Source organism: Falco punctatus, assembly GCF_963210335.1.
Source record: "Falco punctatus genome assembly, chromosome: 2".
Classification (NCBI taxonomy): Eukaryota; Metazoa; Chordata; class Aves; order Falconiformes; family Falconidae; genus Falco; species Falco punctatus.
In genome coordinates this window covers 120724867-120746591 of record NC_137581.1, presented here as the reverse complement: position 1 = coordinate 120746591, position 21725 = coordinate 120724867, and the positions used below count along the sequence as shown (strand labels likewise).

Here is a 21725-nt window from a genome sequence, read left to right as displayed (position 1 = left end):
CTGGGGTAGAGCATAAAGGGGAAGGCTGTCTCTCACAACGGTATTTCTTTGCTTAAAAAAAATAAAAATTAAAAATCTCCCCTTTACACCACAGAATGACTTTCTCAGCTGTAACCATTGTACGAGTCCTCAATACACCTATTTTTTTGTGCTCAGTACATCACCGTGGGCTGTGAATTGCTGTGATCTGTTACTGCTACATTTAACACTGCATTTTTTAAAATCAAATGACTTCTGAGTGGGTATCTTGATTAAAACACTTGAAATAATAAATAATGCAGTGAACTTAATAGTGAAGAAAGAAATAGATCAAGTGGGGCTGCAATTCTTGAGAGGATAGGTTTTTCTCACTTTTTGATTTTATGGATTATTTAAAAGAAGTAGCTCTAATCACAATGGTTTTTTGTAATGTTTTCATTTAGTATAGTAGCATTTACTTTGATCTGTTGCTGTTGTGCTTAACAGGCAATTCTGATATTTAGCCTACAGTATCTTTCCATAATGTACAGACTAATGAAGATTTGCAAGCATTCATTTCCTCTGTGTTTTTTCCAGAAAGTGAGCATGAGGTTCAGAACTTCAGCTTCATAGCTTTTTGCACTGGTTTTGTATGGTAAAAGATAAAAATTAAGGTCTTCACTGCTGTATCACCAGTATGTTTTCATTATCAAGCCTGAGATACTGCTCTGCAGACACTCATAACACCACAGATGGGACAAAATCAGAGTATTTCTGAGAATGGCAGTTCAAAGGGAGAGGCAGTCATACCAGTTCAGGTACATCTGCTAAGATCTGTGGATGGACATGTTCAGCTAATGAGCAAAGGAAGAAAGCTACAGCTCATCAGTTGTCTCGGTGCAGGGCTTGGAGTAGGCTGTTTCTTGTTGTGTGTGATAAACGGTGCTATTAAAAATACATGTTCAAACAATACAAGAAAGCAAGAAACAGGATTGAATGCAGGTTTGTTTTTTTTCCCCAGTCATGTCGTCCTCAATATCTAGCCTTATTTTCCCAGCTACGAAGGCCAGGGTCCTCATCCTCATTCTCCCCTGAAATAAGCAACTTAGAGAACGTCTGACTTCTGCTGAGATGGGAGAGAAAAGGTATGTGGGAAGACCAGAGCTACCACTCTTATAAGTCTGTACCTTTTGCTAGAGAAAAAGGTGGTTTTTTTTTCAGTGATAGTGAACTTTTGAGTGAAACACAAAATTAAAACAAAAATGGCCACAACCTCCCAACCTGTTCAGCTGCCCCAAGCGATACCATTTGTTAATTACTCTACTCCCGAGCAGAAGATAATAACTCCTGAGGACAAACAACATTTTTTATTGAATTTTGCCCTGGCAAACAAAATAGCTCACTTGGAATGCAACTACATCCTGGGATAAGGATAACTCTTAATGAGAGAAAACTGTACCTACTACACAGTAAAGAAGTGAGATAACAGAACATCAGAAAATTAGTAGCCGGTCAGTCTAACCCCGCTGACAAGAGCAGGGTGCAACCAAATAGGATGAAAGCACTAAAGGGTGAAACGAGTGAGAACAGTTTAACATTGAGCTTTGTATGTTTCAGTGAAAAATCTAAATAAGATGTGCGTAGAGGAATGAAAAGCACATCATGCATAGAGGTGTCAGATGGTGGGACTGTTCCCTCAGATTCCAGCCTTTCTCCTTCTGAAAAAATCCAGCCAGCCCTTTCAGCATAAGGTAGTTGTGCATTAGTGCTATTGGGTGGGAGGGGAAACCAAGCCTGGTTTGCTGTAGTAATAACATAGATGTGTATATGGGGCTTGTGTGCCATCAAAAAAGAAAAAAAAAACTTGAATGGAAAGACCGTTTGTTAATCTTCTGCGATGTCACTCTTGTGATGTACTGCGTAATGAGTTCTGGGTACCCTGATGGAAACCTGCCTCTGTAGGAGCTCCTCTCTGTTAGTCCAGCAATCTGGGTACTTGACCAAGACCCAGGTTTAATGCTTCTCTGCTCTGAAGACTTTATTTCAACTTTGTCCTGCTTTTCAGGACACTGCTTTAGACACTGATCTAGAGCCTACACTAGACTGGATTATTCTCTCTCTTGTCTTAATTGATATTGGAGTCTTTGTATAAACAGTTCAGGGGACAAAACCTGTTGTTGCTAACCTGGGAGTAGGTTCCATCTTTTGACCTGATGGAGTGGTCCCCAAGGGGAGATGTACTCCCTTGAGCTGGAAGAGGGACCTTCAGTCTGCTCTCCCATGCGCCAGATAAATGCCCTACTAGTTGCTGGGCACGGAGGGTAGCGAGGACAATGACTGTGGGGTTGGTAAAGCCATAGTGGTGGCAGCACAACCGATTTTGTGATCAAGCATTATGATTAGCCTTTTGCTATCTCTGAAGATGGCCAAGAGGGGAAGCAAAATGTTTACTCACCAGGGCATGAAAACACTTTCCTTCTCAGCTTTAATGACCGTGAAATACCTACCTTGAGTGGAAGCAAACTCATGACCTTTTTAGCTCACGCAACCATTAAACTGGTAACTCCTCCTTGTGCAGGTGGAGCCTGTTCTGGCACATGCTCTGCTTGGTGGGGGCCTGGGGCAGAAAGGTGTTGTGCTGGATGCTCATAAATGATCTGAAGACCAGTGAAAATTGATGCACCTTTGGCAAATTATGATTTGGAGCTCATTATCTCTTTGTGAAACTCATTTTCCAGCCTAGTGATTAAGCTTATAAAAGCACAATTTGAATATGCCTCCTGCTCTGTTTTTAATTCCCTAGCTGACAGTAAAGAAAATTCTGACCAACTCTCAGGACAATTTATATTCTTCTTTTATCTTGATGGCATATCGATCCTGCTGAACAATCCTTCTGCAAAATAATGAACATGCATCTTAAATCCAGTTCACAGAGGTTTTGTAGTGAGCTTTTTTCTTCCTAGATGCAGTCTGCTGGTTTTGTATTCTGATAGTCGGTACAACCTAGGAGGAATAGGTCAGGGCTTTTTTGTGGGAAAATCTTTCTGATCTCTACACTTGTTCTCTCTCCTTGATTAGAGTTTCCTGACACCTAATGGTCTTAGTGTTTTGAAGTTTTAATCTCACATTAAATTACAGAAAATTGTCGTAGTATCCAAAACAGCAGCTGCATTTACCTAGGAAAAAGCTCATGGAAAGTGGTCTTAGAAATCTGTCTGTGGCCTGAATAAGTGTGGGAAGCTCTGCATTTATTGCACTGGCTCTGCACTTGCTTTTTTTTTTTTTTTTCCTTGAATAAAAGTAGCTCCCAAAATCCCTGCAAATGCCACAAAGACCACCCCCAAAAGAAGCGTCTAGCGCAATGCAGACCAAGCTCTATAACTGGAAAACCCTCTTACACCAAAGGAGCGGGGGAGCCCAGTTGGCTTGGGGAACTTCACTGGTGTATTAAAGTACGTTAAACTTGCATCCTACCTTACGCAGAGGTCACTTTCCTCCTTGGAGAAGCCTCAGGGTGTGGGTGCACGTGTGGGCTGCAGCAGCACTTGCTCGGGCAGCCCCTTTGCTGCCGCTCACCTCGGGCTCCTGCTGCGCGGCCGTGGGACTACGCTATCTGTGTGCAATTTTTCACCACTGTGAGCAGGGCCTGAGTCTCTGAAAAGGAAATAAAGGCTTCGGGATTTGTCCCTGGAATAATGGCAAATTCAGGCATATTTCTTTGTGATGCAAGCTAAACTACCTGTATTTTTCAAACAAATAATTATTGCCTCACTCACCCTACACTCTGGAGGCTAACAGGCTCCCAATCATATGAATGAGGTAATCTTTCAGCAACTTAACACTAAACTTGAGAACAGGTGAAATAAGGAAACCACTTAGGGGAAAATAACCTCTCTGTGATGGCCCTTTCTCAGAAATACAAGATTTGCTGTTCAGCACCAGCAAGTGTGTAGGGAATCAGCTGAATGGGAGAATCTGTCCACTCCTCTAAGTACTTAATGGGACACTTATTTCCTTTTGCTACAGAAAGGCTGGTGACATCTGCATTTAGCTGAAGAAGCTAATGGCAGAGGGAGACAAGGAAAGGCTATGCTGTAAAGCAAGAGGACCAGATTAATGTTCCTTTCAGGTCAAAAATATCCTCTCTTTCTCATCTGAAAACCTGCAGGCCTTGGTAGAAGAAAAATGCTTGAAGTACTGAAAGATTAAGTATAATCTAGTTGTTAAAGGAATAAGGACTGTGGGTTTGGCTAGGAGGAGGGAAAGGGTTCAGAAAGGAGCGTGTCTCAGTTATATGTAGGAGCGTGTAATGTTTAGGATCCATCTAATGCTACTAAAGTGTAGGTATATTTATGAAATAGTGGTCTCAACAAACTTCACATCTTGTGTTTAGTCAGTGTAACTTCCTATGACTGAAGATAGCAAGTGGTAACAAAGGGATATTTTTTTTTTTACTTTTCTAAATTTGGGAGGAAATAAAAACTTGTAATCCAAGAGGAAGTTTAATTCCAGATTTGTTTTCATGGTAGATTATAATTTTTTTTATGGTCAACACGAAAACTTTTTCAAGACACCTCCAGGTGAGCTGAAGCCCATCTGTAATACTAGACGTAGATTCTGCCGGTAAGGGCTTAAACATCTAAACCCCAAAAGCAGACAAATTGTGAAACAAAGAGGAATTTTAACGCAAGATATCAGCTGTTTTTCATGCTGCTTTAAAGCACTGGGAAGAATATATTTGTTGCTGCTGAGCAAGCAGGTTTCCATAAAACCAGAGAAGCTGAAGGAGTCTTGTGTGTATTTTTGAACCCAGTTCACAATTTACACCACATCCATTTCTCATTCAAGTTTACCACTGCTAATATTGAAACGTGTTGGTCCTTTGGTGTATGCTGTTGTATGCTAGTATGACTAACAGGGATTTATATATATATCCCAGTTCTATGGTCTATACCCAGATGAAACTGATGCCGGGGTTGTTTACAATCTGTTCAGGTCACGCTTTTGCCTTTGGTAAAACTCTGCATGAACTGGATTTGGGTTCTGTGTGATGTTTCAGTGTAAGTATAATTTCATGATAATTTTTCTCACTAGTACTCCATGTTCTGCTAACAGTTTGTGTTAGAGGGATTTAAATTATAATTGCTTTGGCAAGATAGAAAGTGAACTAGTTGGTTCTGAGGTTGAATACTGTTCAGTTATTTAAAACTGGTACACACTCTCTCTAGATGCCAATAATGTAAATAGCCATGACAATTTTTAAGTCATGTGTTTGTCTGAGTATATTTGATTATAACTAGGGAGGAATTTCTCATGCAGCACTGATTTTTAGATTTGTTTTTTCCTTGTGGCTACAGCAAACGTTGACTAGGTACTAAGAATAATGTAAGTTGTTAATCTACATTAGCTGGGTTCTGAATCAAATCTGATCTTTCAGAAAAGAAACCTGGGTAGTAGTATGAATTGTTTATACCGAGGGGCTTAATGTGGGCTTAATGCTGAGAAATGGCTAGAGAAGCAAAAGTGTGGGGGTTTTCAAATGCAGATAAATATAGATATGGGAAACACAAAGCAACTGGAGAGGGTTGGGGAGTGTTTGGAGACTTCCAAAATTTTTTTGTAAGAAGAACTGAAAGTACTAGTGTAAGTCTGGCTGGAAAAGAGGCAGGTAAGAAGGGACATAATAGCTGTATATATGACAATAATGTCTAGGGAGAGATCCATGAGATCCCTCCCAAATATAAGCCTATATATGCCAATATATGTCCCAAATATAAGCAGACTTCTGTCAGGTTATTTTGTGGGAATGATTTGCATGTTTGTATTTTGTCAATGGAGGTTGTGCTTTTAAGCATTCCTTTTCCCCCCCCTGAACTTTTTTGGAACATTTCGTGTGGAATTATATTCTAGACAAGGTATACAGCTCGATAAGCTACTGGCCTAATTGCATATAAGGCTTCCTCTGTCCCTAAACAATGGAAACGCGCTTTGTCGAATTGTTCCCTTAGATGGCTGTTCAGGCTGCAGAATTCATTTCACGGACCCTCTGGCAATCACTGTGCACCTTCAGAACTCATTCCCAAAATGGCAGAGTCCCTCTTAAGAGAGCAAAGCATTTCACTGCTGAACTGAGCATGGGAATTTCATACAACTTAAGAAACTGAAGAATGTTTTGTTTTGAAATAGCTTTGTTTCTCCTCTGTGCTTAAAAAGGCCAGCAACCTAGCTAAGCTTTGCAGAGTTTCACACTAATGGTAGGGTTCAGATATCGGCTTAAATTTGGTAAAAGCAAGTCTAGGATGTCTCAAGAGCTCTATACAAGAAGATAATAGTGATAAAAACATAAGGATCTTTTTTCCTGGTTAATGATAATGTCTATCTATTTTTTTGATTAAGAAAAATGCGAATCTGGTAAACTGAATTTATACCATGGGCAAATCAGCGGTAGAATTTGGCTGGTGTATGAACTGATTAATAATCTTGGACTTGCCCTTTTACCTGGAATTTGGTCTTTTCTAGTGAGTTTTCCTATCCTCTTGCAGCCACTTTGTCTCCTCACAGGTATTTAGGTGTCAGCAGCAAATAGTGGGCGAGCGAGGGTTTTCCAAGTCTGGGAGGAAAGGGGAGGATAAATGGTTTTGCTTATACATTGTGTCTTTCTATATGAAAAGAGAAAGCTCTTTAGGTGCCAATTGCTAAAACTTGTAATCAGACTGTGTCCAAAACTCTAAAATTAGTGTTTAGAAGACTCAGTTTGTCTGATCTCATATAATACACAACATTGTGAGACAGGCAGAGGGATTTGTGGGGTGGAGACAGAATTTGAATTTGGAAATGAGCAAGCTGTCTTTTTGTCCTAATGAGGTACATTTGGAAAGCTCTTTATGTGATCAGTTTGTAGCACTGTGGTCTTATATTTGATCTGGCCAGAATAATGGTTTGAAACCATACTGAAAGATTCCAAAACTATTGAATATTATTATACAGAGTGCAAATAATTTCTTTATGAATAAACTGTGTAAGATTAGAGAATCAAATAGCTGGGGGCACGTTCCTTCAAGGATTAATGGTGAAATACTCAGGTTTGGTTTATGTTTCCATGTTAATGAATTCAGGGATTTCTTTTCACTTTAAATGTAAAGAGTAGATAAATAACACATTATATAGCAGTGGAATTACTGAATTCTTTATTATTTATAGAGAACTTGAAACAGAACCTTGGATTTCTTGGTTGCCTGCGGCATATCCTTCAGATCACTTCTAAGGACACTGTGATAGCAGTGAAGTGCCTGTTCCTACTAAGTACAGAGGTTTGTTGATTGCTTTCTATAAATAAAAGCAGTTAGTTACTGACAGAATGTGTTGGGGCTGTTTTCCCCCTCACCTATGGGGCTTTAATAGATTGAGGGGGGAACCACTGCACTCCCAGGCTGTGAAAGCTGTTTGAGTTTGGGAGCATCGAGCTAAACGCTCTTTCCCTGAGAAGCATATGATAAGAAAGGGGTATGTCAGCAGTGATTTTCATAGGGGTACATGATGTGACCTGCTGGCAGGAAGGCTGCTCTTGCTGGCTACTGAGGGCTGAGACGCAGCTGCTGAGAGCTGTGCTGCAGCTTTTAACCTGCTTCTGCTCATGGGTGTGCCGGTGGAAGGGTGTTCGTCGCAGCCAAGCTGCTCCTACAGCTTGTTGGGAGAGCCACGTCTCCTGAAAGTGCGCAGCCACCTCTCGTGGGTGCGTAGCTGCTGAGGTGGCCAGCATCTTGAGTGAGTCTCAGGTTATTAGGACCTGTCTTGCAGCCTGGCGCTTTTTCTCCTTTATTTACTGAACAGCATAGTCTGCAGCAAGAGAAGGATGGGATGACAGCTGTAATGCTGGGCTAGGATTTCATTGAATGCAGATCCCTATGGAGGGAAGGAACCCAGATGTTGCAGAACCTGTATTTGCCGTCAGTGGAAAAGGTGAGAAATTGCACACAGTGTCTTAAGATGATTTGATGTTTTTAATATTCTCATCTGAAGACCGAAAGGCAAGGGATTACTTTTGATATTATAATTTTTTAAAATAATAAAATAAATCTAGGTTCCTATTTTTGAAACCTACTCAAAGGTGGACTGTGTCGTGGTTTAACCCCAGTTGGCAGTTAAGTACCATGCAGCTGCTTGCTTACTTCCCCATCCTCCCCCCAGTGGGATGGGGAGGAGAATTGGAAAAAGGTAAAACCTGTGAGTTGGGATGAGAACAGTTTAATAATTGAAATAAAGTAAATAATAGTAGTGAACAAGGAGATAACACAAAGAGAGAGAAATAAAACCCAAGAGAAACAAGGGACGCACAACACAAGGGCTCACCCCCTGCTGACCGATGCCCAGCCAGCCCCCCAGCAGCCATCGGCAGCCCCCGCCCAGCTCCCCCCAGGTTATATACTGGGCACGAGGTGCCCTGGTATGGACCAGCCCTTCGGCTGGTGCGGGGCAGCTGTGCTGGCTCTGCTCCCTCCCGGCTCCGTGTGCCCCCGCTCCCAGCAGAGCCTGGGCAGCCCAAGGGTCCCTGACTTGGGGTGAGCACTGCTTATTGATAACTGAAAAAAACATTGAGTTATCAACATTATTCTCATAATAAATCCAAAACACAGTGCTGTACCAGCTAGTAGGAAGAAAATTAATTCTGTCCCAGCTGAAATCATGACACCTTGCTTTAATCGCTTGTGTAAGGACTCTTGTTTGTGAAGCTGGTATTACGCTGAGTTGTTCCGTTGTGCATTTGTGTGACAAGGTATCAAACCTGTCTGAACACTTAAGATGAGGTGAAAGACTGGAATGTGTCATTGCTGCATATCTCTCGGTTTATCTTTTTATTAGTTCAAGGCTACCCTCGTCCAGACTGTATGACATTATTCATGTTATAATGTTGGATTTATTTTTTGAGTCCTTACCCAGCCAAAGCAGCATTTATACTATAGGATATGTGCCTGGATAAAGGACTAGAAATCTGCAGAGGTAAGGAGCCCTCTGGTGCCTGACGACTTCAAGGTGTAACTCTCATAGAGTGGGTCTTTTCTAGAGCAAAACTCCCGCTGGGAACAGCAAAAGCTCTGGATACCCCGAGTGAGGGGTCAGTGCTGGGCTCTCCTTGGTGGGTCTGGAGTGCTAGGTGGGGTCTGCCGTTCCCTGGCGCAGAGCACGAGGTTTGCGTGCAGGGGCTGCTCCCTTTCAGCACTGGAAGGTGAAGTGGATCTTCCTCGGCTCTGCTGGAGCTGTGTGCCGTCTCCCACGCGTGGAGGTGACTAGCCTGGGGAGATGGCAGGAGCATCCCGCTGCCTCTGGAGAAACAGAGCAGACAGGGGACAAGCAGACCCGTGAGCCCTGTGGGGTTCCTCAGGGATCTCGTTCACTAAGGCCTGATGCTTCAGTGTCAGAGGGGGAATCTGCTTTCTTCTGTCAGTGCCCTGCCACGGTAGGACCATGAGGGGGAGGGGGTCAGTGCATCATGTTGCTGTTGGCTCTGCCATGGCTGCTCTTTGGGGCCTGCCGGGGTTGCCGTCTATCGCACAGTGTGCTCTGCAGCACTTTGATGTTTAAGAGGAGCTGGCCGAAGTGAAGGCACAGCAGAGGCAGGGCTTTTCTGTTCTAAAAACTGCCCTAAGCCCCAAGAAATCCAGGCATCTCAAAGCCCTCTCTATGGTGCCTAAGCCTATAAACTACTGTTTTCCCTGGCAAAGGTGTAACGAAAGCTTCCAGGCATAGATGGTTGCAATAGAAACTGAAGAGAGGGGGCAAAAGGAGGCAGGAGGAAGAAAAAACCTAATGCAACAAAAGGGAGTAAAACGCCTCCCCGCACCCCCCTCCAAATCCCAGAGATGGGGAAGTAGATATTGTGAAGCAGGTTTGGTTTCTAGCAGCTTGATCTTTGCCTTTGTGCGCACTTGGCTTTGTGTGCATTGATGTTCTGTTGGTAATTATCATTCTGTTGACACCTGTTTTCATGATGACACCCCTATATCACATTTTCATCACAGCGTGAAATGTCGCTCTTTTTGCTTTTGTTTTGTTTAGTACTATGAATTTAGCCCAGAATTGAAAAAAATAAGACACTTCTCACAACACACAATGGGACATTGATAACCTTGCAGCTTAGTTACTGATCCTGTCTCAGTGCTTCCATGTCTCTCCTTCCTCCCACCCCTCTTTTTAAGCAAACAAGGTTTTCCCTCAACAAGCTGTTGACAGAATAATTTCTCCAGGTTGATTGTTTGCCCCACATGGTCCTCTGGAGATCTTCATACAACTGGAGAGAAGCAGATCAAAAGGCTGCAAGAAAAAAAGAGGCAGAGGATTGAGAAAAACCACCATAAAGATCCTGCTCAGGTTTCAGCCTGATGATGAACAGGCTTGTAAAGTATTCTGAGACCTGTCAAATTTTCCCATCTAAAATCCAGACCTATTTTAAAAAGAATTTTCATAATGAGTGTCTCTTTTCCCCCATCCACAGGCTCAGAGTATTTTCTGAAAAAGTTCTGCAGGGCAGAGGAGTTGAACAGTTGATCACATGCAGGAGCACAGGATAGATGGAGTACAGCTGACTCAACAGCTACAGGGGATCTGGGTAAGTGCCCACCATGTCAGCCAACTAGAACTTACTGAAATATTGGTAAATGTCAAATTATTTGTTAATTTCTGAAGAAATTCTTACTTTATCACCTGTCAGAGAAATTTAACCTCACTGGGAAATCTCAGTGGGAGTTTGTCGGGGAAGAAGTGTGCAGTAAATGGCTAATGAAAACGTGAAGGCAAATTAGCATCCAACTGTGAAGAGAAGCAATATTTTTTTTCACAACTTAGCTTTTACCTAAAGTTACCCAAGCCAGACTCATGCTATTAACGTGACAGGAGGAAGGTTACAAACCCCTTGCAGTGCTGAGGCTATCAATGTATGTCAAACCTGCTCATGTGGCTTTCAGGAGGGAAACAATCAATTGCTTGAAGGAGACAATGTTATCCGACTTGTGGTGTCAGTCAGCCTGTTCCCACAATCACTGCATTAATGGAGAAAAATTTTGATAACTGAGACTTCTTATCTGGCTTCACTGCAATCAAATGGCATGAGTTTGCTGATTGGAAATTATGTTGTCTCTGGTCACAAAAGTGACTGGACATGATAATTGCACCAGTTTTGTTTATTTTTAAAGTAATAATAATGACAATGTATGCTTGAGTAAAGGATAGTGGGGGTTTGAAATCAGGTCTTCAGTTAAGCTGATGAACTGATACAGTCCAAATTGAGATAGCTTCTATAATTGCTTTGTGTACCAAAAACCTTTGTGTATGAAAAACTTTATCGTGGTCTAAGAGCAGCAGAAGATAGGAGCATTGGCCCTGCTTGCATGCTCTTGAGCAAAGGATGTTTTTACCGGTGCATGATATTTTGTTTTCTTTCAGCTAGGTCTTGAGCAGAACCTCTCAAGCTTGTTTTAGAGGTTGGCTTGAAAATGGCTTCAAACCTTGTTTTAAGTCCGAAATGGCTATGAGGAGGACTTGAAACACAGTGAAAGAAATATTGAACCATAACCGAACTTTTTCTATTTCGTAATAAAAATATTTTTTCTTTTCCTTTTAAAATACAGATCTAGGAATGGTGTAAGTGTTCCGTCTGCATTCACAGTGTTTATGAAATCTGTGGTATTATGTACTTTCTTAGACCAAGATTTTAGCAGCCTTATTTAATGCAAATTTGTTTAACTTTTAAGGATTGGATAAGGCTATACTGTACTGCAGCAGTATTCTACAACTTTACTGCTTAATTTCTGTTTCTAAAAGTAAGGAAATTGATGTCGTCATGATGGCATAAACTGTTGCTGCTTTTTGTCAGAGAAGTCTTATTTTACTGGTAACTTTTCAAGCTACAGACAGATGGCTGCAGTATAATCTACTTGCTGGTGACATCAAGCATTATTTACTGAAGATTTATATTTATATTGCTCTCTTCAAAAGCATAAAAAGAGTAATTAAGTAGAATGATACTCATTTAGATCTTTATCTGCCCATGTGGCTGCAGGGCTCTGGGGGCAGGCGATAGGATTAAGAGCGACTCATCGCTAGATCAGTGTGTCTGAATCCAGACCGTGGTTAGAGGCAACTGAAGGCCATTATCGTGTGATGACTCTTCGGTGGCCTATATCAAATGATTTGATAGTTTCTGTAAATTTGCTAGCTGATGGAACCCCCATAATGATCAGTGGTCTGAGAAGGAAATCTGTAGACTGCATGTGCATGTGTTGAGAATGTGTTTCAGCCTAGGAACAACGTCTTCATTGCAGGATTTAGGGATGCTGTCGGTACGCTCCCCATACAGGGGACCCGATACAACTGTTGCTTTTGTTTCAGTACAAGGTGATCCTGGACTCTATTTATTCTCAGCGATTTTCAGATTGCAATGTCTCCACTAAAAGTGAAAGAGGAACACAATGGAGCAAAATCAGCTTGTTTTTTCGCAGTATTGGGTTGATTAGCCAATGTCTTAAAAACACTCTGGTAGCGTTCATTGCGGCTACTTCTATATGTGATAGCCAGTCTGTAGGTGTGTGCGGCATGGCTGGTGGTTACCTGATGGTCCTTGTAATTGGGCAATTTTAACTGCCAACTATAGAATTTTTTCTTGTTTATAATATTTTGTAGCTTCAGCGAGAAGTAGAAAATCCAAAATTATTTTTATTTCAGTTTTGTGCTGTGAGTAAGATATGCAGTGTCTTTAATATGAAATCTGTTTTTGTAGCTTTATATTGGCATTTCATGTTGAATCCACGAAAGTTGCACAAAATCTAACTTGTAACACACAAGATTAGAGAAATGCAGAGCTAAGCACAAAACCTCAAATTATGTGGATTTTAATGATTAAAAGGAGGAGGACTTTCTTTGTCAAGAACCTCCAAATTTGAGCTAAAATTATATTTTCAGATCACTGCAACAGTCTTCCAATCTTACAATGAATTTCCTTTCTTTTTTCTCAGGTCTCTTGCTGATGTCAAAGTTTTTCTGATGCAGTAGACAATATGAAGAGTGTGAAAGTGAGAGGAAAGGATAATTTGTCCAAAATTTTTTAATTCAGGTCCAAAGCTTTGACAATAAGTCACTTCCTTCAGACCCATTTTCCTCTCAAATTGCTTCTCACTGGCAACATTCTGCACTTCATATCTGCATGAATGTGCGGTGGGAAACAGTAGTTAATTCATGCAGGTTGGAAGAACAGAATAGAAATCAGTCTTTCCCGTGAGGCTCAGGAGATGTGATTGTGTGCATTTTTATATCTGGAACGTTAAGCTGATTTGTGTTTTCACATTTTATTGAGGTATCTGCAAACCATGGAGTTGGAAACATCATTTCAGACAGACTTAAACATTTTTAGTGTATCTATCAGATACGTATTTAGGTACTTTGGTTGTACGATATGATGGGCATGATTTGGAAAACACTAGCATTTCCTTAAGTTGTTAAATGTCTGGAAGAGTTTTGGCTATATTTTCTGTGAAATGCAGGAAGAAGGATCTAAATATCCCATTGAAGTTATCTTTGTGGGACAGTGAATCAAATATTCTGGCAAAATTTAAAGTAAAATCCAACCGTTCATCACTAAGTGTAACTACAGCAAAATTAATATGGAACAGGGTGGGGGCAATGTAGCATGTTTGAAGAATATTGGTATTTCACTAGTAGATGTAGGAAGAACTAGAATAGCTCTGATATTTAGCACAGAATAGCAGGTAAACAGTTGACTTCATGACTTCAACAGTCTTGGGTGAATAAGTTTAGCACTAGTAAGTCAAGATCTCTGGCTTGTTCAAGAAATAGTTGTTCAGGTTTTTTATGCTTTAACTGTATTTCCCTAGTAGTCTGTCTCCTTGGGAGGAGGTATTATGAGGTATTATGCTACTTTGTATAAATTATTTGGAAATATTTCATACAGTCATTCTTCATTTGATCACTGTTTCTCTCCTTACCTTGCAGTTACCTTAGTTTCTTTTCGGACCAGACTGAAAAAATAAGTGCATCCAAGGATTTGTTGTAACAATGAACAGACATATACTAATGTACAATGTTTAAAAGGTTATTATGAATGTTTTTAAGTGTTAAAATGCAGATATCTTTTTTTTACAGCTTCTTGGCAGTATGGTATGCTGATTAAATTTCCCTAGTCTTTAAGAAGGCAAAAAAGCCAGTCTCATCTGGAATTTTGCCTGTCCAAGGCTACGAGATGAAGCTCCAGATGGACCTATGCTAGTGTGTAACTCCTTAAGCACACCTTTTGCTGATTTTATAGGTTGAAGAGCACTGCATGGCTGTAAGGCTGCTATTTTTTACTCAACATGCACATTTAATTCTCACTACCAGTAATAAACTCACAAAACGCTGTGTCTTTGGGAACCAGATACAGGTTTTTAGCCTTTTGGTGTTCAGCAAGATTTAGAATGGTTATTTCGTTTCAGTTCATAAGTAAGTTATGTATTGCTTCCATATAAATATTTTTTATGGTCTTGAATTTCTGTTTTCCATGTAGTGTGTTGGTCAAAATTTGAAGTCTTTCAAGTCTAGTGATTTTGGTGTGGCTTTCTTTTGTGGAAAATTAATGTCTCTTTCTCAGTCCCTTTGGCTTCTTTATCCTGTGAAAGAAGATATTGAAAAAGGACTAGAAAAAGTTTTTTTTTTTTTCAAATGTAGAACCAAAGCAAAATCTTTCTATATTGTTTTTAAATACTGTGCAAAAATTTGTTCCCCAGTCTTGTTTTCCTTGGAAATTGCAGGCACCTGCTTGAGTACAAAACATCTTGGCATTTGAGACTTTAGCTATGAATTAGTCTTCGTCAGGTAAAGCTCCTGTTTGGTTCTGGTGGAAGTTTGATTAAGGAGGGGCTCCAAGCTTGGACCCAACATTTAATTACAAAGCTGAATGTAGTATGGAACTAATTCAGGACTCTTGTTTTTAAATCTCAAGAACTGAGTGGAAATGTATGACTAGCAAATAAACACAGGTCAGTCTAGGACCAAATAATTGATGCTGAAGGCAACTCTGTGCCTGCCTATGTAAATGTTTATTGCGTGGTGTTTCTTGTGTAGTCTGCAACTGATCTTTGTGTTCTGAGTAGCTATGAGAGAGATTATGTTGCCTTTTTAAAAAAAAATATTTTCCCATTTTATGGGGAAAAAAAATAGCTGGTTTTGCATCTTCTAGGGTGCACTGATCTCTGATGTTCTTGGTTTTATTATTTCCTCATATGTTAAGTTATTTCATTTGTTGTATTTCTCTGCTGTGTGCCCTCAAATACTATGATTTTGGGAACATACAGCCTGTTCACAGGTTTAGCTCTGTCATCAGCTTTACTTCTCTATTTAGGAAGCTGCTGACCTTCAAGTTACATATGTGTGCCTCTGTGTACGTATTTGTTGTCTATACATATGTGTATGCATGTCTCCATATATATATATATATATAGTCAGCTTTGCAGATTTTGCTTGGTGTCAGAAATGAGATGGTACTATGGATTCTGAAATCAGAGAAACCTGTAAGAAGAGTAATACTGTGTTTCAAAGTTTCAGCTCCAAAGATTATCCACAAGCAGAGGGAAATTTTGTAGTTGAAATGTGTCTTAACATTCTTTGCGTCTCAGATGCCCTTTTTTTGTAGTAATCTTTTTGAAAAAAAGGCAATTAACACTGGTAGGCAGATACTGTAAAGATCCATGTCCTATTTTTATCTGCATCAGAAGAGCTAAGGAGGTAAAGTGGAAGACAGTAGTGAAAATGTGATCTGGATAATTCCTTACAACGGGATGTACAAGTTAAAAGGGAAAATTCCACTGAAGAACTTGATGTAGAGACATATCCTTCTGCTTTTGTTCACTGGTTTACTTTGAAGTGATGGCAAATCACGTAGTGCACATCTAGAAGCAGAGCAGCTCTGGAAGAGCTGGCAGCGGCACAGTTAACATACATACCTCCCAACGATTCACAACTTGAGTGCAGATGTGGAAGCAAGTGTGGCAGTAAGATGGATGTAAACCAAAAAGACAAGGAACTACTTTGTCATGAGATGACTGAGAAGTACTCATTGAACTATGTAATGATAATTTGAAAATATTTCTATGAGTAAAAGTAGTAATGTTTCTGTTCCATTACTTGTAGAGAGCTAATGTACAAGTGCTAGAGAGCATTTAGGCAGTTACTAGGTATGTATGGAAACACTTAAAAATGTTCCACCAGCTGTATTATGTGCTTATCACATCTATAATTTTCTTTCAGAAGGTTTCATTTACTATTAACTGGTTTTCTGAAAGAATTATCCAGTCAGAAGGCATAACAATCACCATATTTTGCAGAACTGCCACACCCTGTGAATGAAAAATAGAGAACAAGCAGTAGATTATAGATTTTCTCATAAAATGCAGAACGAATATTTGAAATAAGTAATAGACTTAGAAGTCAGAAATGTCTCACAAATTACTTTCAATAAAAATGTAGGACTGAATCAGTGAATGCTGTTCACAATGGCAAATTGAAGATTTTTTTTGGAGAGGATGGGTGAAGAAGAGAAATGAATGTCAGGTGGTAAGAAGAAAGAAGAGGGAATCTAGATGGGTCCAAACCACTGCTTCTCCATGAAACTAAATTCCTAAACTGACTGCAAAAAGGCTTTTCTTTAAATCGTTACACCATAAAAACATCCTTACCTTGAAATTTTGTGTGGGTTTTCTGACATGGTGAGGTTTATGAAAGCAGGGATAAGGACTTTGTAAGATGGTAACAAGTCGAGGGCGGCATGTCGCAGCCCTTACCGCTTTGTACGCTCGGTGACAGGCAGCATGGAGCAGCAGGACCTGCAGTTGTGGCTTGGTGCTGAATACGTAGACAGCTCTGGTTCAGCAGGGATTCATACCCTGACTATTTCAGCATTCTGGAAGTTTACTCTATTTTTCACATTGAAGCCTGGATATGTTGGGCTGTTTTTCCTTTGGACTGATGGTTTTAGAAATCTAGGTGAACCATGGGTTTGCAATGATGTAACTAACCATGTTTGGTAGGTCTTTAAATCCCTGGCCATCTCTTTGTCTGTACCTGGCCTTTAAAGCCTTTTTGTTCCAGTAATGCTTCAGAGTTGTCACGTGAACTTCTTGTGTTAATGGAAGTCCTGCACACAGATTTTTACCTTCACCCCCAAGTCAAGGGAAAGAACAATTTCCTTGCTAAATAGAAGATACCAGACCTTGTTTGGGAGAGATCCTTAGGTGGCCAGGTGGAGGCAGGAACGTTTGGAAGTAAAACTATTTAAGTGACTACGACAAGATTTTTTTGAGGCGATTTGGGCATTTCAGTGAGACTAAGCACTACACTGAATGCCATCAACAAAACATGGTAAATGATACAAACATTAAGAGCCTTGAAGATGCTCAGCCGAGAAAACTGCAGATGTCGAAGAACATAAAGCTCTCAGAACATCAGTGAAACCTGGTATGAGTTTGTCAGTTAAGACTTTCATGGATAGAAGGGATCACGTTTCCCTTGCAGTATGTGTTGGCATCTTTGGAATCAGGAAAGCCATGTATGTTTGCTGCTAGACCAACAAAGCACTTTTTTTGGAAAGCACAGAATGCTGTATTCCTTGAAAGGGCTTAAAGGATTGCATACTAAGTTGAAGAAAAAAATAGATAATCTTCCACATGAATTTGTTAGTTCCTGGATTATAAATCACCCTACTCCTGACACTTGCATGCTACCTTCCTTTTTTGTACATGGAATTTTCACTTCATATTCATGTACAGTGAATAAGATTATGATGTTTTTGTTACTATTTTGATAAAAGTTTTATGCTTCTTTAATTGGATGCAGTGTTCAGCAGTATCAGTGTAGGTAAATCTTTTGGTTAGGATGCCTTATACAGTTGGGGGACTGAAGTTTTAGGAATTTCTGTTGACAAATAAATTGCCAGAGGCTTTTAAGAAAAGGCTGGAAAAGCAGGAATGTCTGCCTTGATTCTTGCTGGGGTGGGCAGATAGGTGAGAGTGCCCTCTCAGGATGCTTCTTAGCACTGTAATTTTCTTAAGAAATGAAAAATAAGGCATGTTCCTAACTTATTTAACTGAAATCAGCAGTAGTCAGCTCAGCTGGTAATGTGGATCTGCATGTTGATCCATATGCAGTTAAGTCAATAGCCAGAAAGCAAGTAGGACATTATCTGACTTGTTCTGAATACAGATAGAGAACTAATGCTATAAATACCTAATGTCTTAATTCAGCTTCGTTCCCTGGCAATCATCTCTCCTTTCTCTGAAACACAGCAGCAGAAGTTAAGTTTAATAATTAAAATTTTAGAATTTATTGTAAGTACTGCTTTTCATCTAAAATAATAGCTACAGCTTTGTCAGTGTCATCTTTCATTAAATTCTCTTCAAACTTTTTTTTGGTAGCAAAAAATACTGTGGCAGTTAGAAAATTGAAGTCAGATTTAGATCTTGGTAAATTGCCCTTGATTTATACCATTGTAACGGACATCAGAAACCAGCTCATACACAACAGAACAGTAATAGCCACTTTATCGATGTAACTGTTGTACAAGCAGAGGTAAGGCTCCAGTATGCTGGAGAAATGCCAATTTCCCAAAGGAAAAAAATATTTTAAAGTGTGAATTTTCATAGTAAACAAACAAACAAAGCACCACCTTACTTCTCCATCTGAGAGTAATGGAGAGGGTGAGGAGATCACGAAAATACAGAGGTTTCATAGCAACCCAGTCAGAAATTTTATTTTCTTTCCTATGTTTTTACAGTTTCATCAGTGATAGCTGCGAGCACTGTCAGCCTCCACAGGGATCTAATGGAAAAGAAGTAGAGGGTCAAACAGTGCTTTCATTTAGAGTTTTGTATCCACCTGAAACTAAAAGGAGGTTGCATCGTTGTTACAGGTCACACTTGGAGGAAGTTGTGCAGAACTTGCTAGCAAAACTGCTTTTGGGTGTGACAGCAAAAGTTATACCTGACTTACAAAACATGCCTGCTGAGCGGGAAAATGGTGTTTCCTAATTCTCCATTTTTGTTCCATCTACTTCCAAGCAGAATTACACAGGAGTGAATGGCCAGACATTTGGACACGCCTTTGACTTTGGTAGGGTCTAGCTCACTGTTTTCTTGTAGTTGGGTTCTTTGCTGAAAAGAGCACTTGGGAGTCTCCTCTGTGGGCCTGTCTTTCAACACAAGGCTTTAAATCCCAGTTTGTGGTGAGCCTGGTTTGAAAACTAGTGGAAGCCTTTCTGTTAGTTTGAGCAGACTTTGGCTCAGACCCTGTGGAGCCGCGGAGGACCCAACTGAGTGAGGCTTTGTCTCAAATGTTCTTGTCAGGTGCTATTGCCAGCTCTTCTCAGCAATGCGTGACGGCCACTTGCCATGCCAGATGTGGCTGCATTTAGGTGTGCTGCCTCTGTGGAGTTTACAAATATTCTTTGATGTCCATTTGGAGAAAGGTGATGGTCAGCATTTCTATAGTCTTGGACAAAGCAAGCCTCCTAAATCTTAGAATTGCTCTGTTTCTGTCTAGGCAAATGGAAAGCATTGCCCCATTTAAGGTCCACATCAGCAGAGATATAAGATTACAAAATCTTATAAATAAAAAGTATCAGTAACACATGGATTCATGAACAAAGATATCATTATTTTGGGATACTTTTGACAAAAACATGAATAAGATGTTGTTTGTTTTGTTTTTTTTTTGCTTTTCTCCCAGGAGGAATAATTACTCAAGGCACTAGAAATGCATGTGCTCTGATCTCTTGGTCTGGTTGGCAGATACAATTCAAGTAGATGCAAGCATCTGTGCCAGATCTGTACGTAAGCTCAATGCAACTGCATGCATGCTTCAAAGAACGAATTTTTGGTAAATAGGTATGAACTGATATTTGTTCTAGGACCTTGAGCCCTAGAATTGCTTAGCCAGTCATTTTCCTGTATGGTTTTCAAGGACTTGGCTAAAACAAAACCATTGTTCAAAGATGCCTGTCTCAAAGAATTTTTACACTGAAATGTCAAAAAAGGTGTTGGGGTTAAAATATCTAAAGCAATCCCAATCTATTGGTATATTTTAGGGATATTTTTTTTCTTTTTTTTAATTCATTCTTGAGTACCTTTTTTGCCACAAGTTATGATTAAAAACTGTAGAAGTTAGTAGAAATTACACATTACTCAGAAGCAGAGAAACGGGCCCTGCTGCCTGTGGCCTCTTTCCCATAAGCTTGTGAGCTTTATCCCCAGTTCCTTTGCTGGAGACCGTCACCTCCTGAGCAGTTAAATTTCTGCAGTAAGCATCTTTAATGCCATGAACAGATGTGTGTAATAACTACCTAATGTTTTGCTAGGTTTTGCAATGGAACAGGTATGGTTACTGCTCCTGCTGACGATTAAAGTGCTCTCAGTGACTGCTCAGTTCAATGGATACAACTGTGATGCTAACCTCCATAGCAGGTTTCCTGGTAAGTATTTAATAGACTTTTTTTTCTAATGGCTTCTTTATTGTCTTGGATCAAAGCAGTGCTTATTTTTAAATACAGAGCTTTAAATCTGCTTAAAGCCTGGGGGTAGGACTCCACATTAAGTGAGTGTTAACTATCTCGGTGACAATGAAACTCCTCTAATGTTGCACTTTACTTTCTTTTTAATTGCACAATGGGTCAAATTCAGCGTAGTAATGAACACAGCTCCCCTAGCATCAGTGGGGTTTGACCTGCTTTTGCCAGAGCTCTATCCTGTCCAAGGAATTCACCAGTGGTCATGTTGTAAATGTTCTCCACAGATTTGAGAGTCTGAAACTTCTGACTGGGTTTTCTTTCATGTTTTATCTGGATAAGAGATTTATAATTACGTCCTTTTAGTGAAATAAATATATATCTATTTCTGAGCAAGATGGCGTCGATGGCAAAATTTAGTGCCTCACTTCAACATTAAGTGCTTGGTTAGGGACAGGTGAAGCAATGGGTTGTATGTATGTATGATGTACATTTGTGCCGCTGAGGAAATGGGAGTTGTTGTTTTGGGGACAATCAGTTGTCTGGAGCTGTTAATACAATGAGAAATAGAAACGAAACTTCAGTCTTAGTGTCATGTGTATCAGGGTGTACTCGGCTAAAGAATGCTTTTAGTCTCTGTTACATTGGTTATCCTTCCTGCCTCAGTTGTTTCTTAGAATAATAATAAAAAATGCTGTGAATACTGGCTTGCTCACATCTGTTTCTGAGGTAGCAATTGAATTTAGCGGTATTGTGATGAACTCTCGGTATGCTATTATGCTGTAATATCTTTCAGTGTTGTTGCTTTCTGAATAAAAATAGTTTTGATTTTTTTCAGGAAGGATCAACTCTTTTATTAAACTTAAGTCAGCAGAAGGGCTACAGCCTGTGTAGTTTCCTGTGTTACCACCACGCTGCTAGGCGCTTTCTTGACATAAAAACCAACAGTGGGGTTGATCCTTGTCCACTTAAGCAATGTGAATATGAAGAGCAGAGAAATAAGACCTGCAATAATAAACAAACTCGTTGTCTCCATCCCTGAAAAAATCACCGTATAACCGAGTATTTCACAAAGTACTTGATATTCCCCTTCTTAGTTAAAAGTTTTACAGCCTTGTCTAGTGTGGGTGAGTTGTGCCCACCTGCCTCAGATCTACCTTTTGTAGTTTTTCATGTAATTGTTTTCAGTTTCAGGCTTCTTGGCAAGATTGCAACAGCTGCAGGGAAGTTTAGA

The 21725-nt window shown here is 40.1% G+C and overlaps 1 protein-coding gene across 1 annotated transcript in view; it reads left to right on the top strand.

Moving 5' to 3' along the window:
- The window catches only part of ZPLD1 (zona pellucida like domain containing 1), a 95615-nt gene that overhangs the window by 50334 nt on the left and 23556 nt on the right, over window positions 1-21725 (top strand). Inside the window, exons 7-9 of the mRNA XM_080376030.1 lie at window positions 5291-10561; window positions 19717-19816; window positions 20345-20458. Coding sequence (XP_080232156.1) covers window positions 20353-20458 — 106 coding nt within the window. The 5' untranslated portion in view covers window positions 5291-10561; window positions 19717-19816; window positions 20345-20352. The remainder of the gene's footprint in view (window positions 1-5290; window positions 10562-19716; window positions 19817-20344; window positions 20459-21725) is intronic.